The following is a 14,507-nucleotide window of genomic DNA, read 5'->3' on the forward strand; positions in this document are numbered from 1 at the left end:
AGCTGGTGCTGGGCCTCTTCTGCACTTGATGAGATTCGCAACGGTGCCACCCGCATGGCTCTAGCTCCTTGCTTACCCCACTTAAAGTCCAATTGAATGCAACACCTACGGTGCCCACTCGAGGCTGTGCCGAGCCCGTCGCATTGAGCACGAACGTCCGGGCCTTGCTCCCACAGCCGAAGAGCCAGGATAAAAAGCTGGTGCTGGGCCTCTTCTGCACATGGTGAGCTCCGCAACGGTGCCACAGGCATTGCTCTCGCTCCTCGCTTTCACAACTTAAAGTCCAATTGAATGCAACATCTACAGTGCCCACTCGAGGCTGTGCCGAGCCCATCGCATTGAGCACGAACGTCCGGGCCCTGCTCCCACAGCCGAAGAGCCAGGACTGAAAGCTGGTGCTGGGCCTCTTCTGCACATGGTGAGCTCCGCAACGGTGCCACCAACATTGAACTCGCTCCTCGCTATCCCACCTAAAAGTCAAATTGAATGCAACATCTACGATGCAGGCTGGAGGCTGTGCCGAGCCCATCGCATTGAGCACGAACGTCCGGGCCCTGCTCCCACAGCCGAAGAGCCAGGATAAAAAGCTGGTGCTGAGCCTCTTCTGCACTTGATGAGATTCGCAACGGTGCCACCGGCATGGCTCTAGCTCCTTGCTTACCCCACTTAAAGTCCAATTGAATGCAACACCTACAGTGCCCACTCGAGGCTGTGCCGAGACCATCGCATTGAGCACGAAAGTACAGGCCCTGCTCCCACAGCCAAAGAGCCAGGACTGAAAGCTGGTGCTGGGCCTCTTCTGCACATGGTGAGCTCCGCAACGGTGCCACCGACATTGATCTCGCTCCTCGCTTTCCCACCTAAAAGTCCAATTGAATGCAACCTCTTCGGTGCCCAGTCAAGGCTGTGCCGAGCCCGTCGCATTGAGCACGAACGTCCGGGCCCTGCTCCCACAGCCGAAGAGCCAGGATAAAAAGCTGGTGCTGGGCCTCTTCTGCACATGGTGAGCTCCGCAACGGTGCCAACCCGACATGGCTCTCGCTCCTCGCTTTCCCACCTAAAAGTCCAATCGAATGCAACACCTACGGTGCCCACTCGAGGCTGTGCCGAGCACGTCGCATTGAGCACGAACGTCAGGGCCCTGCTCCCACAGCCGAAGAGCCAGGACTGAAAGCTGGTGCTGGGCCTCTTCTGCACATGGTGAGCTCCGCAACGGTGCCACCCGGCATGGCTCTCGCTCCTCGCATTCCAACCTGAAACTCCAAATGAATGCAACACCTACAGTGCCCACTCGAGGCTGTGCCGAGCCCATCGCATTGAGCACGAACGTCCGGGCCCTGCTCCCACAGCCGAAGAGCCAGGATAAAAAGCTGTTGCTGGGCCTCTTCTGCACATGGTGAGCTCCGCAACGGTGCCACCGACATTGAACTCGCTCCTCGCTTTCCCACCTAAAAGTCCAATTGAATGCAACATCTACGGTGCCCAGTCAAGGCTGTGCCGAGCCCGTCGCATTGAGCACGAACGTCCAGGCCCTGCTCCCACAGCCGAAGAGCCAGGATAAAAAGATGGTGCTGGGCCTCTTCTGCACATGTTGAGCTCCGCAACGGTGCCACCGACATTGATCTCGCTCCTCGCTTTCCCACCTAAAAGTCCAATTGAATGCAACATCTACGGTGCCCACTCGAGGCTGTGCCGAGCCCATCGCATTGAGCACGAACGTCCGGGCCCTGCTCCCACAGCCGAAGAGCCAGGACTGAAAGCTGGTGCTGGGCCTCTTCTGCACATGGTGAGCTCCGCAACGGTGCCACCGACATTGATCTCGCTCCTCGCTTTCCCACCTAAAAGTCCAATTGAATGCAACATCTACGGTGCCCACTCGAGGCTGTGCCGAGCCCATCGCATTGAGCACGAACGTCCGGGCCCTGCTCCCACAGCCGAAGAGCCAGGATAAAAAGCTGGTGCTGGGCCTCTTCTGCACATGGTGAGCTCCGCAACGGTGCCACCGGCATTGCTCTCGCTCCTCGCTTTCCCACCTAAATGTCCAATTGAATGCAACACCTACGGTGCCCACTTGAGGCTGTGCTGAGCCCGTCGCATTGAGCACTAACTTCCGGGCCCTGCTCCCACAGCCGAACAGCCAGAATAAAAAGCTGATGCTGGGCCTCTTCTGCACATGGTGAGCTCCGCAACGGTGCCACCGGCATTGCTCTCGCTCCTTGCTTTCCCACCTAAAAGTCCAATTGAATGCAACATCTATGGTGCCCACTCGAGGCTGTGCCAATCCCATCGCATTGAGCACGAACGTCCGGGCCCTGCTCCCACAGCCGAAGATCCAGGACTGAAAGCTCATACTGGCCCTCTTCTGCACATGGTGAGCTCCGCAACGGTGCCACCGGCATTGCTCTCGCTCCTCGCTTTCCCACCTAAAAGTCTAATTGAAGGCAACACCTACGGTGCCCACTCGAGCCTGTGCCGAGCCCGTCACATTGAGCAGGAACGTCCGTGTCCTGCTCCAGCAGCCGAAGAGCCAGGACTGAAAGCTGGTGCTGGGCCTCTAACCCTAACGCTAACCTCTAACCCTACCCCCTAACACCTAACCCTAACCCTCTGTAACTCTAACGCTAACCCTAACTCTTAACCCTTACCCTAAAACCTAACCCTAAAATCTCACCCTAACCCTAAACTCACTAACCCTAACCCTAAACCCTGAACCTAACTCTAACTGTATCCTAACCCTTACCCTACCCTTAACCCTATCCCTTCCCCTAATTCTAACCTAACCCTAACCTTAACCCTAGCCTGTTATGTCTGGCTGCCACATCTGGCCCTCTGCATCACCTGGATAACACAAACAAGGTTCGACGTGCTTGTCACTGCTCTCCTTGCCTGAGCCAGTGCTGTTTTTTTATAAGATGATACTTGTCTTCCATACAGCCCTGCAGATTAAGAAGCGCAGGCCCGAGGCATTAACGTTGCATCTCTTGTGACTTTGCCGTACCTGTCATGAGCTATAGGGAGACTAAAATGAAAGAGACATCACCGACACCAAAATCTGACTGCAAAAGGCTGATGAACCCTCTGCTCTTTGATAACCACCCTCAGTCTAAAGCTTTTTAAACCCTTTCTTGGGTCCTGAACCCCACAAGAGGAACCCTGCTCCTTCCTGACAGCTCCCCCTCCCCTGTACTTGCACTCCTGAACCCCCTGCACCAGCTCTTCCTCAAGGGCTGTTCTTCTAACCCTCCCCCTGCATTTTGCAGTACCTCTTATCTCCTATCTTGCCTGAGATGCTGGGCCTTGCTACGAGCCTACAGCATACACGAAGTTGTGAGACTGATAATTTACTAGCAGCCTACAACAAGATGCACAGGTTCTAGGGACAGCAAGGTACTCTGCAAATAATTGCGAAAAGCAATAAGCCAGCCCTTGCTGGGAAAGACACAATCCCTTTTCTCCATAGAACTTCCTTGACACACCCTGAAACTCCAAGTAGAAATCCACATGTAACCTTGTGTCTACTGGATAACGTCTCCTTAAGTCCTACAAGCAACAAATATTTCAGCTACTAAGCCAATACAGAATAAAAGCAGCAGGAAAAAACCTCAAAACTCTACCTTCAGTAAAAAACCCCACACAAAACACAGTACTAGAAAAAAACCCCAAACCCCCCCAAAAATAGAGCATACCATTAAACTGCCTTACTAAACCTCAACACATCCTACAAATATACTACCCTGAAAAAAAACCCCACCCCATACAAAGATACTTACTAATACATACACTGGTAAAAGCTGACATGTCCTGAAAATCTCCTCTATCTCAATAAGCCTCAAAAACTAACCGCACAAAAAAAGAAGAAAAAGAAAATCACAAATCTTAGAAGCTATGAAAGACTGAATGAACTGCAGAGAAGCAACCCTAGTGAAGCCTAAGAACTGAATGAGCTCCCTAATGAAAGGCTGTGCCTCATATACCCCAGGCCCCACCCACAACCCCTCTCTCAATGCCCTAGGGCAGGGGTGGGGCAAACCACCAGCTGGGATATAAGGAGCCTGATGAGCCACAGTCTCTTTTGTTTTCTAGCTGATGCTGTAACAAGCAAAGGGCCAAATAGAGAAAAGGATTCTCCACTAAAGCTAAAACACCGGCACTTTCACCAGGATTACATTTTGTGCTTCAGTACATGGCTATGAAGGTAATTTAAAAAATCAAAAACTTAAAAAAAAATCTTCTCCATTTTGCTTTGACAAAGATATAAGAAGATAAGACTGTTTCTAGCCCATGTAGAAGTCCAGCACCAGCATTCTGTCCTTGGTAGCTCTGGTGCTGTTTCCAGTGGCAAAGTGAGAGGGGACTGCCATGTTGATGGCACCGATCCTCAGCTCAACAGAGGTAGGTGATGCCTAGCACCAGCCTTCCATCCTGGCACACAAGGTGTGGGAGCAGACACTGCATGATTTGCCTTCTGTGAGCTGTGCTACTTAATGCCTGAGAGCACTCAGTAGAGAGGCAGAAAGAAAATGTAGTTTTCGGTGGCAAACTGAGGGGAAACTGCCACGACAAGAGCACCGTTCCAGACCTCGGCATGCATAGGTGATAAACAGCAAGAGCTTTCTGTCCTGGCTCTTTGGCTGTGGGAGCAGGGCCTGGATGGTTGTGCTCTACGTGCCGGGCTCCGGCACAGCTTCGAGTACTTGCTGTAGAGGTTGCACGCAATTGGACTTTTAGGTGGAAAAACGAGGAGGAAGAGCAATGCCGGTGGCACCGCTGCGGAGCTCACCGTGTGCAGAAGAGGCCCAGCACCAGCTTTCAGTCCTGGCTCTTCTGCTCTGGGAGCAGGGCCCGGATGTTCATGGGCAATGTGACGGGCTCGGCACAACCTCCAGCCTTCAATGTAAATGTTGCATTCAACTGGACTTTTAGGTAGAAAAGCTAGGAGTGAGATCAATGCCGGTGGCACCGTTGCGGAGCTCACCATGTGCAGAAGAGGCCCAGCACCAGCTTCCAGTCCTTGTTCTTCGGCTGTGGGAGCAGGGCCCGGACGTTCGTGCTCAATGAGACAGGCTCGGCATAGCCTCGAGTGGGCACCGTAGGTATTGCATTCAATTAGACTTTTAGGTGGGAAAGCGAGGAGTGAGAGCAATGCCTGTGGCACTGTTGCGGAGCTCACCATGTGCAGAAGAGGCCCAGCACCAGCTTTCAGTCCTGGCTCTTCGGCTGTGGGAGCAGGGGCTGGATGTTCACACTGTGTATGAACTCAAGGCAGGTCAGAAGACAGCATCCTGGAGATGGAAGTAGAGTTGAGCCACAAAGGATGAATTTTGAAATAATTCCGGGCATGTTGGGATGCGGTTAGGAAAGCCAAAAATCAGCCTGCCTTGTCTCTTTCAAGGGGCATCAAGAGCAGCAGGCAACAAGCATGAAGAGTAACATAGACCCCTACAAGAGTAGCCAAAGACTGATGGAGGAAACTGTGGGCCTACTGCTGACTGCAGTGGCTAGCTTCCTGAAAGATGAAAGAGAGCAGTAGAGGGAGGTCAATGCCTTCTCTATCTCAGTCTCGCAGGCCCGTTTTCCCTCTCGAAGAGTTGAAGGAAGGACTGTGAGTCATCCCAGCAGTGCATGAGTGTCAAATCAAGGACTGCCAGAGGACAGACAGCCCCTAAAGACTGCTGATGTGCTCCAGGGCAGACCTGCTCTAAAGGTAGACTGAGACTGACTCAAGGACTGGGCCAGAGGAGCCTCCTGGCATTCAAGAAGGACAAATGGCAAGTTCTGTATCTGAAAAGAGGATCCTTGTCTGGGTAGGTCTGGCTCCTGGGGCAGGGTCAGCCTTGGGAGAGAGTAGAAGGATGGAAGGGAACAGATGCCCAGGCCTCATCTTCCTGGCCAAGGAGACCTGGCTGTGGTGAGAATCTCTGCTGCATACTCTTGGGAAGGAAAGAAAGGATTCCAGAAAACATCTCTCCACTGTATGGGAGTCAGCGCCGGATCTCAGGCAATACAGGGTTACAGAATACATCCCCTTTCTGTCAGGGTCCCATTGCTATATCTATTCCTGTCATCAGTGCCCCATCATGCCACCTTTGCCATGCCCCAAAGGCCTCCTCAGCTTGGGACACAACCCAGGACCATTGGGGAAACTTCCCCAAATCCCCAAAGAGTGAGGGCTGGCAGGACTCTGCAGTGCCACGTGCCTGGGGATGCTCAGGGAGGACCAGTGCTCAAAACACCCCTGAGTACAAAACCAGCTCTGAAAACACCTCAAGGAGCGATGCGCTTCCCTGCCCTGCAGCCATGGAGGCAGCTGGGATGCATCCCAGGAAGGCAGAGGAATGCCTTCCGTAGGCAAGCTTCCTGGGATAGACTCTCCCTACCCGTGGCAAGTCACACTCTAATTCTGGCCTGGTGTGTGTCAACCTTTGGTGAGAGGACAAGCCAGGAGTGCGAGCTGTCTGCAGCCCATGCCCATGTAGGGCTCAATTCCCCTGCGGCCAGGGCAGCTTCATCCATAACCCAGGAAAACCACCTCAGAGCTCTGGGCTGTCCCTGAGTGAGAGAAGAGGAACGTGACCCCAGCAAGGCTTGTTGAGCAGTTAGGATGCTGGGGAGGGCAATGCTCTCTTTCTGAAAGCCTGCTGGCAACATGGGCTGGGAACCCCCAGAGAATGCCACAGGAGGGGGCAACATGCCAAAGAAACCAGCAAATGTCTCCCAGAAGAAGAAGATTTGCTTGGGCGAAGGCTTTTGAGACGAGATATGCAGCCCCCTGCCTATAGAGGCAAGGACCAGTGACTACTGATGTGAGCAGGGAGACAGGCAGCGAGGGAGAAGGAAAAACATTGAGACCTCCCATCACGATACTTCAAAAGAGATTCCATGCCATAAGGGTGATGTCAGAAATGAGGAAATGAAATGGCAGTGTTGACAGAAACCAATCCCCAACCTATGCCATTAGGTGGGTGTTTTGCTTTGGAGGTGAGTCTGCTGGAAAATTAGTACCTGTGTGCAGTGACTGTGGGCCTGGGGCGGTGCCGGAGCAGTATAAAAGTGGGAACTTCTCCTCACTCTCTCATCTGCTGCTCTCACCTCCATCTCCTTGAGAACAAGGTGCATTTGGAACCCTTCTTCCTCGCTATCCTCCTCCTGGATAATTTCTAAGCTCCTCCTGGATAATTTCTAAGCTCATACCCTGTTTTGGTCTGGGTTGTGGGGATATTTACCATGGGAGAGGGAAGGTGGTAGAATGTGTGGCATGGGAATAGGCAGGGACTTGGTTCAGCTGAGATGTGGGCTAGGTGGGAACTTTCCATGGCTTGGTCTTTCTGGGTAGGGCTCTTTTTCGCTGAGGGGAAGCTGAAACCAGTGGGTGTCCCTAAAATGCCCCTGCATTCTTGTTTCATTGGGAGTGGGGTGAGAGGCTGCTCCTGACCCATCTCCCTGCTCTGCTTGCCCCTGCCCTGTCTCCAGGTGAAGCTCTACCATCGAGACATGTCCTGCTACAGCCCGTGCATGCCCTGCCAGCCCTGCGGCCCGACCCCACTGGCCAACAGCTGCAATGAGCGCTGTGTCAGGCAGTGCCAGGACTCCATCGTTGCCATCCAGCCCTCCCCCGTGGTGGTGACCCTGCCTGGCCCCATCCTCAGCTCCTTCCCTCAGAACACTGCCGTGGGCTCCTCCACCTCTGCTGCTGTTGGCAGCATCCTCAGCTCCGAGGGAGTGCCCATCAACTCCGGGGGCTTTAGCCTCTCCGGCTTGGGCCTCTCTGGCTTGGGCGGCAGGAGGTGCTTCCCCTGCTAAAGCTGCCGCCTGCACAGAGGCCTTCACTCAGATCGACCTCATTTCCCTCTTTTGACTCACTCATTAAAGTTCTGTTGCATCCCAGCCTGTGCTGTTGTCTCATCCTTTCCCCTGCAGATGCTCTCCCAAGATGGCCAAGGAAGAGAGATGTTGCTCATGGCTGGTCCTGGGAGGGCGTTGTTGGGAATGGTTTTGCAGTGACTGTCAGAACACTCTGGCATTCATTATGTTCAGTCACACACTGAGCGACCCTCTACTTTCTAAGAAAGTGCTGCCTTTTTGGTCTGGGATACAATTACCCCACATCGGTCCATGCCTTCAATCCACCCAGCTGTGCACACCTTTCCTGTTCCTCAGTAACTTCAACATTTTCATGCAAGTATTCTGGAAGGAATGTGGTATTGACAAGGCACAGCACTTGCTTCCCAGGAGAGGCCAGGAGAATCCGCAGCTTTCTCTAAGGGAGGGACATGTTTCAGTGGGGGACCTTGTTGTAGATCCATATAATTATAGAACCATAGAATTGTGTTGATTGTAAGAGACCTTTAAAGAACATCAAGTCCAAACTCCCTACCATGGGCAAGGACATCTGGCCCTACATCATGTTACTCAAAGTTCTGTCAAACCTGACATTCAACATTTCAGTGATGGAGCATGCCGTCATTCTCCAGGTAACCTTTTCCAGTGTCTCACTATCCTCATCATAATAAATTTCCTCCTTATATCCAACCTACATGACCTCTATTTCAGTTTAAAAGTGTTGCTCCTTGTCCTATCAGTACAGTCCAAACTCTACTTTGGACTTCTTTATAAGTTCCCTCTACATGTTGAAAGGCTGCAATAATGTCTCCCCATGGCCTTCTCTTCTCCAGGATAAAAACACCCAACTCCCTCAGTGTTTCCTCATCTGAGGGCTGTTGCAGGCATCTGATAATTTTTGTAGCCCTTCTCTGGACCTGCTCTAACAGGTCCATGTCTTGTTTCTACTGGGGACACCAGGGTGGATGCACTCTTCCCCTAAAGAGAGAGGACTAAAAGCAGAGAATCACCTCCCTCAGCCTACTGGCCACACTTCTTTTGATGCAGCCCAGGACACGCTTGGCTTTCTGAGCTGCCAGCACACACTGCTGGCTCATGTCTTGTTTATCAACCTCCAGTGTCCCCAAGTCCTCAAGCATTCATCCTCCAGCCTGTATTAATATTGCCCAAGTGCAGGTGTGGGGTCTTGCACTCGATCTTGTCGAATATCTTGAGTTTCCCATGGGACCATTCCTCAAGCCTATCAAGGTCCCTCTGGACACCATCCATTCCTCATGCATGTCAGTTGCCCCTCAACTTGGTGTCATGCAGCAGCTGTCTGAGGGTGCACTCAATCCCACTATCCATGTCATTGATGAAGAGATGAAATAGTATTGGTCTCAGTACAGACCCCTGAAGGAAACCTCTTGCCACTTGTTTCCACTTGGACCTTGAGCCCTTCACTATAAATCTTTGCAGCCAAAGTGCCCTCAGGGCAACTTCACTTGCAGCAGGCAGTAATTTTTGAACAAACTCACATCCAAATAAAAATATCTTACCTAACATCACAGGCTGTGTTTTGATCATTTTAGTGCTGAGCTTCAAATGTGTCGTTGAAACACTGCAGATAACAAGCCTAAACTTTAGATATTGGCACATGGTGTGTAGAAGGGGTGTGCAAGTAGCTGGATGGGACACTGCCAGGAGACCTGACCAGAACTGACCAAAGGACCATGCCATTCTGTATAACATTATGCTCAGCAATAAAACTGTAGGCAGTCTTTCCAAAGGGGCTGTTCTTTGGAGCATGGCTGGGCATCGTCTGCTGGTGCGATGTGCTGGGTGTTGCCTTTGCGTCACTTGGGTTTTCTCTTTTTCCTCCTTCCACTCATAGAGTGTCACACAGGCCCACAGGCAGAGAACATCCTCCTTGCCCTGCTCCTTCCCTGCCTGTGCCCAGGGCTTCCTGGGAATGTTTCTGGAGAGTGGGAGGCAGAGAGAGGCTCAGGGCAGGAAGAGAGGAAGCGAGTAGCCAGGAAGGTGAGGAGACTGGTGCACGTGGCTGGCCAGGATAGGCTGAGGGTACGGGTTTTGCTGAGCATGAAGAAGAGAATGCTTTAGTGGGAGACCAAAAATCATTGGAGTAGCAATGTTCACTGAACATCATCTGGTCATTCTGCCCAGACTAGGATAGGTAGAGGAGTTTAGAAAGCAGAGGGTCACCCAATGCACAACTAAGAATACCAGAAGCAAGCCTATGTTAACTGTCAGGGCACAAGTATCTCCAAACCCCCATCCCAGAACCACCCCTAAGACACATGGCATTTGGGGGTGTATTTCCAGTGAAAAGGATGAGACAAAGGCATGGGCTGAGATGCAGAAGAAATTTAATGAGTCAAAAGAGAAAAATGGGAGTGGAGGCCCCAGTACAGAGAACAGCAGAGGCAGGCATGGTCCATGCTGTGCGAGAGCCCAGGCTGGCCATGTCCTTGTGCAAGGGGTGCTGGGGTTGCTCAGCTGCTCTGGAAGCAACAACCCAACGCTCCGTCCCCAGTGCGGTGCCATCTTCTGGGTCCCTGGGACCTTCCCAGGGCCATCGCCAGCAGCTTTAGCAGGGGAGGCACCTCCTGCCGCAGTAGCGGCCGCCCAAGCCGGAGAGGCCCAAGGCGGAGAGGCTAAAGCCCCCGGAGTTGATGGGCACTCCCTCGGAGCTGAGGATGCTGCCAACGGCAGCAGAGGTGGAGGAGCCCACAGCGGTGTTCTGAGGGAAGGAGCTGAGGATGGGGCCGGGCAGGGTCACCACCACAGGGGAAGGCTCAATGACGACGGTGGAATCCTGGCACTGCCTGACACAGGGCTCATTGCAGCTGTTGGCCAGCGGAGTCGGGCCGCAGGGCTGGCAGGGCACACACGGGCTGTAGCAGGACATGTCTCGATGGTAGAGCTTCACCTGGGAGACAGGACAGCGGCAAGCAGAGCAGGGAGATGGGTCAGGAGCAGCCTCTCACACCACCAAAAGTAAACCAAGTCACAAACTAGAGACGAGCATTGGAGCAGGGTGGGACATGGGCTTCTCCTTTCCCTCAGAAGATCCCTGCCAAGCTTGACTAAGCCCAGGGAGATTCCCACCTACCCCATAGCTCAGGAGTCTCCTCAGCCAAGATTTAGCCATGACACATCATCCTCCCTCCTGCTTCCCTCTCATATGACAAGATGGTCCAAGCCCCCGCATGGGGCAAAGGGGCAGTTATGTGCTGAGAAAACTCAGAGGACGAGGAGGAAGAGAAGGAGGTAGAGAAAAGGCTTCAGACTCACCTTATTCTCAAGGAGATTCTCAATGAAAGCAGTGGATGAGAGAGTGAGGAGAAGTTCCCGCTTTTATACTGCTCCTGCACTGCCCCAGGCCCACAGTCACTGCACATGGGCACTAATTTTCCAGCAGACTCACCTCCAAAGCAAAACACCCACCTAATTGCACAGGTTGGGGTTTGGTTTTCATCACTGCTGCTATTTCATTTCCTCATTTCTGACGTGCTGAACCTGCTATGCAGCTCCTTTCATGTCCTGGGATAAGAAGCCCAAGGCTATCCCAGGCAGAATCATGTCAGTGGGGCAAAAGAAGAGCCCCAGGTACTCAAGGAGTCCCATGCAGGCACGGGGGATGTTGTCTTAGGGCAGTGAAGTGCAACTGTTGGCAACTTCCTTTGCAGGAAGAAGCCCAGCTCTTCCCCACACTGCACATGTCAGCAGAGTACCCAAAGGCTGCTCTTCCTGAGGACGTGCCACGTGCTGTCCAGAACATGACATGGAGGGAAAGAAAGGGTTGCAGAAAACATCTCCCCCATGTCTGGGACTCAACCCTCAAGCCGGAGTGATACATCTTCTCCTGATATTAGGGCTCCATCACACCTCTGATCCCATGCCCCAAAGGCCTCCTCAGGGTGGAGCACAACCCAGCACCATGGGGAAGGCAAGAAAAGTTCCTCTAACTGTCCAAGCAGTGAGGGCTGGCAGGACTCTGCAGTGCCATGTGCCTGGGGATGCTCAGGGAGGACCAGTGCTCAGAACACCACTGAGTACAAAACCAGCTCTCAAAGCACATCAAGGAGCGATGCACTTCCGTGCCCTGCAGCCATAGAGGCAGCTGGGATGCGTCCCAGGAAAGCAGAGGAATGCCTTCTGTAGGCAAGCTTCCTGGGATAGACTCTCCCTACCTGTGGTGAGTCACACTCTAATTCTGGCCTTTGGCGTGAGGACAAGCCAGGAGTGCGAGCTGTCTGCAGCCCGTGTCCACACAGGGCTCAATTTCCGTGCAGCCAGGGCAGCTCCATTCCTGCCCTGTGAAAAGGAGCTCTGAGCACAGGGCATCACCCAAGTCCATGGCTCCAGGATGACCTAATGGCCGTTGCCCTCAGTAGGACTTTCCTGCTGCTACTCCCACAGGTCAGGGGCTGCAGGAGTTTGGAAACTTGGCCAGGCCACTGTGTCTCTGGCTGGTCGGGATGCAAAGCACCAGCCAAACTGCAGGGTGGTGTGAGCAGAGTGGGAATGACAAGACGTTGTCCTGAGCCCCCACACACCCCACAGGTAATGAGGAAGAACCCAAATCCATGGGGATCCCCTTGGGAATTGTCTTCTGCCCCTACTGATGTGTTCGTGCACAGAAAATTCTTGGGCTTCTCATCCTGGTACTTGAAATAAGCATCCATTGCCTGGTGGGTGTGTCAGAAATGAGGACATGTATTGTTGATGGAAACCAAACCCCAACCTGTGCCATCAGGTGGGTGTTTTGCTTTGGAGGTGAGTCTGCTGGAAAATTAGTGCCTGTGTGGAGTGACTGTGGGCCTGGGGCGGTGCAGGAGCAGTATAAAAGTGGGAACTTCTCTCACTCATCCACTGCTCTCACCTCCATCTCCCTGAGAACAAGGTGAGTATGAAGCTCTTTCTCTTCCTTCTCCTCCACTGGGATTTCTCAGGACATCCCTGCCTCTTTGTCTTGTGCTGGGCCTTGGAACTTCTTGCTAGGGTAGAGGGAAGAGGGCAGAAGGTGTGACATGGACATGGACACCTATGACATGGACAGAGCTTGGGGCTTGGATGACATGAGGTGTCTCCTGTGCAATGGGGTTGGTGGGGATCTCCCTGCTCTCAGTAACTCTTGGCAGGGATCTTCTGAGTGAAAGGAGAAGCCCATGTGCCTCCCTGCGCAGCCTCCAGCTCTTGTCTACAGAGCTGCCTTTCATCCTTCCTGGTGGTGCGAGAGGCTGCTCCTGACCCATCTCCCTGCTCTGCTTGCCGCTGCCCTGTCTCCAGGTGAAGCTCTACCATTGAGACATGTCCTGCTACAGCCCATGCGTGCCCTGCCAGCCCTGTGGCCCGACCCCGCTGGCCAACAGCTGCAATGAGCCCTGTGTTAGGCAGTGCCAGGACTCCATCGTCGCCATCCAGCCCTCCCCCGTGGTGGTGACCCTGCCCGGCCCCATCCTCAGCTCCTTCCCTCAGAACACCGCCGTGGGCTCCTCCACCTCCGCTGCTGTTGGCAGCATCCTCAGCTCCGAGGGAGTGCCCATCAACTCCGGGGGCTTTAGCCTCTCCGGCTTGGGCCTCTCCGGCTTGGGTGGCCGCTACTGCGGCAGGAGGTGCCTCCCCTGCTAAAGCTGCTGGAAATGGCCCTGGGGAAGGGCCCAGGGACCCAGAAGATGGCACCACACTTGCGGTCACAGACTCCTTTCTGCCCTTAATGCTCCATGCACTGTGACCTCCACTCTGATCAAACTCACTCCCCTTTTTTGCCTCATTAAATCTCTGCTGCACCCCAGTCCATGCCTTTGTCTTGTCCTTTCCCCTGCAGGCATTCTCTCAAGATGCCCAGGGAGACAGATGTTGCTCAAAGGGTTCTGGGACGGGGGGTTGGTGATTATTGTGCAGTTATTTTCGACATGGGTTTGCACTGAGTTTGCTCAGTCATGAATCCTTTGACCCTCTGGTTTTTAAACTTCTCTGCCTATATGGGGTGTAGCAGGATTGAATGACCAAATGACCCAGTCACTACCATCAGTTTGGTGCATACACCTCTTCCTCTTCCTTGGGAAGCTCAACATTGTGAAGAAGGCAGTCAGGAAGAGGAAGGATGAATGTGTTATTGACAAGGCAGCATCAACACCTTTCCAGGGAAGCCTAGGAGAACCTGCCCTATTTGCAACATTGAGATTTTGAGTTGCAGAGTGAAGAGAACACCAGGCGGGAAGTCAAAGCATAACAACAGTAAAGGAACACACTGCCACAATGTTCTTGGACTCCATTGTCTCCCCAGCTGGGGTCCACAGGTCTTGTGGTCTCCTATCTGGTGCAGAGATGCTTATGGCAATCTACTTTTTCCTTCTGCAGAGCGTTCAGGAGAGTTCCTGCACACTGCCTTTCTCCTTGGCCAGAGAGCTGAGTCCCCTCTCCTTATTGCCACCCCTATCCCCCCCCAGTAGGCAGAGGCACAAAGGCCATCCTGGGACAATGGGATCACAGCATAATCAAGTCAGAAAGGACCTCCAGAGGTCATAGGGCCCAACCCTTTGCTCCAAGACCAATCAGCCATGAGCATCTAAGGACTGTTACTGCACTACCTCCCCAGGCAACCCTTTCCACTGCTTGACTCTCCTCCTAGTGCAAACCATTTTCCACCGATCGAGTCCAAA

General features: G+C 53.2%; 1 protein-coding gene and 2 pseudogenes across 1 annotated transcript; 2 read left to right on the forward strand and 1 right to left on the reverse strand.

Moving 5' to 3' along the window:
* The first annotated feature begins 7,101 nt into the window (after positions 1 to 7,101).
* LOC115617849 (feather keratin 3-like) lies at positions 7,102 to 7,800 on the forward strand. The gene is made up of 2 exons (XM_030508825.1): positions 7,102 to 7,110; positions 7,471 to 7,800. The coding sequence occupies exon 2, from the start codon at positions 7,492 to 7,494 to the stop codon at positions 7,798 to 7,800; it is 309 nt and encodes a 102-aa protein (XP_030364685.1). The 5' UTR covers positions 7,102 to 7,110; positions 7,471 to 7,491.
* A 2,626-nt stretch (positions 7,801 to 10,426) lies between these two features.
* On the reverse strand, positions 10,427 to 12,527 carry LOC115617946 (annotated as a pseudogene).
* Positions 12,528 to 12,548: 21 nt separating this feature from the next.
* LOC115617948 lies at positions 12,549 to 13,473 on the forward strand (annotated as a pseudogene).
* Positions 13,474 to 14,507: the final 1,034 nt, after the last annotated feature.

This window comes from Strigops habroptila, chromosome 19 (genome assembly GCF_004027225.2).
Source record: "Strigops habroptila isolate Jane chromosome 19, bStrHab1.2.pri, whole genome shotgun sequence".
NCBI classification, from domain to species: Eukaryota; Metazoa; Chordata; class Aves; order Psittaciformes; family Psittacidae; genus Strigops; species Strigops habroptila.

What these genes read in the sequence shown, in the direction of transcription:
- LOC115617849 (XM_030508825.1), top strand. Translation starts at nt 7,492, where the DNA reads ATGTCCTGCTACAGCCCGTGCATGCCCTGCCAGCCCTGCGGCCCGACC.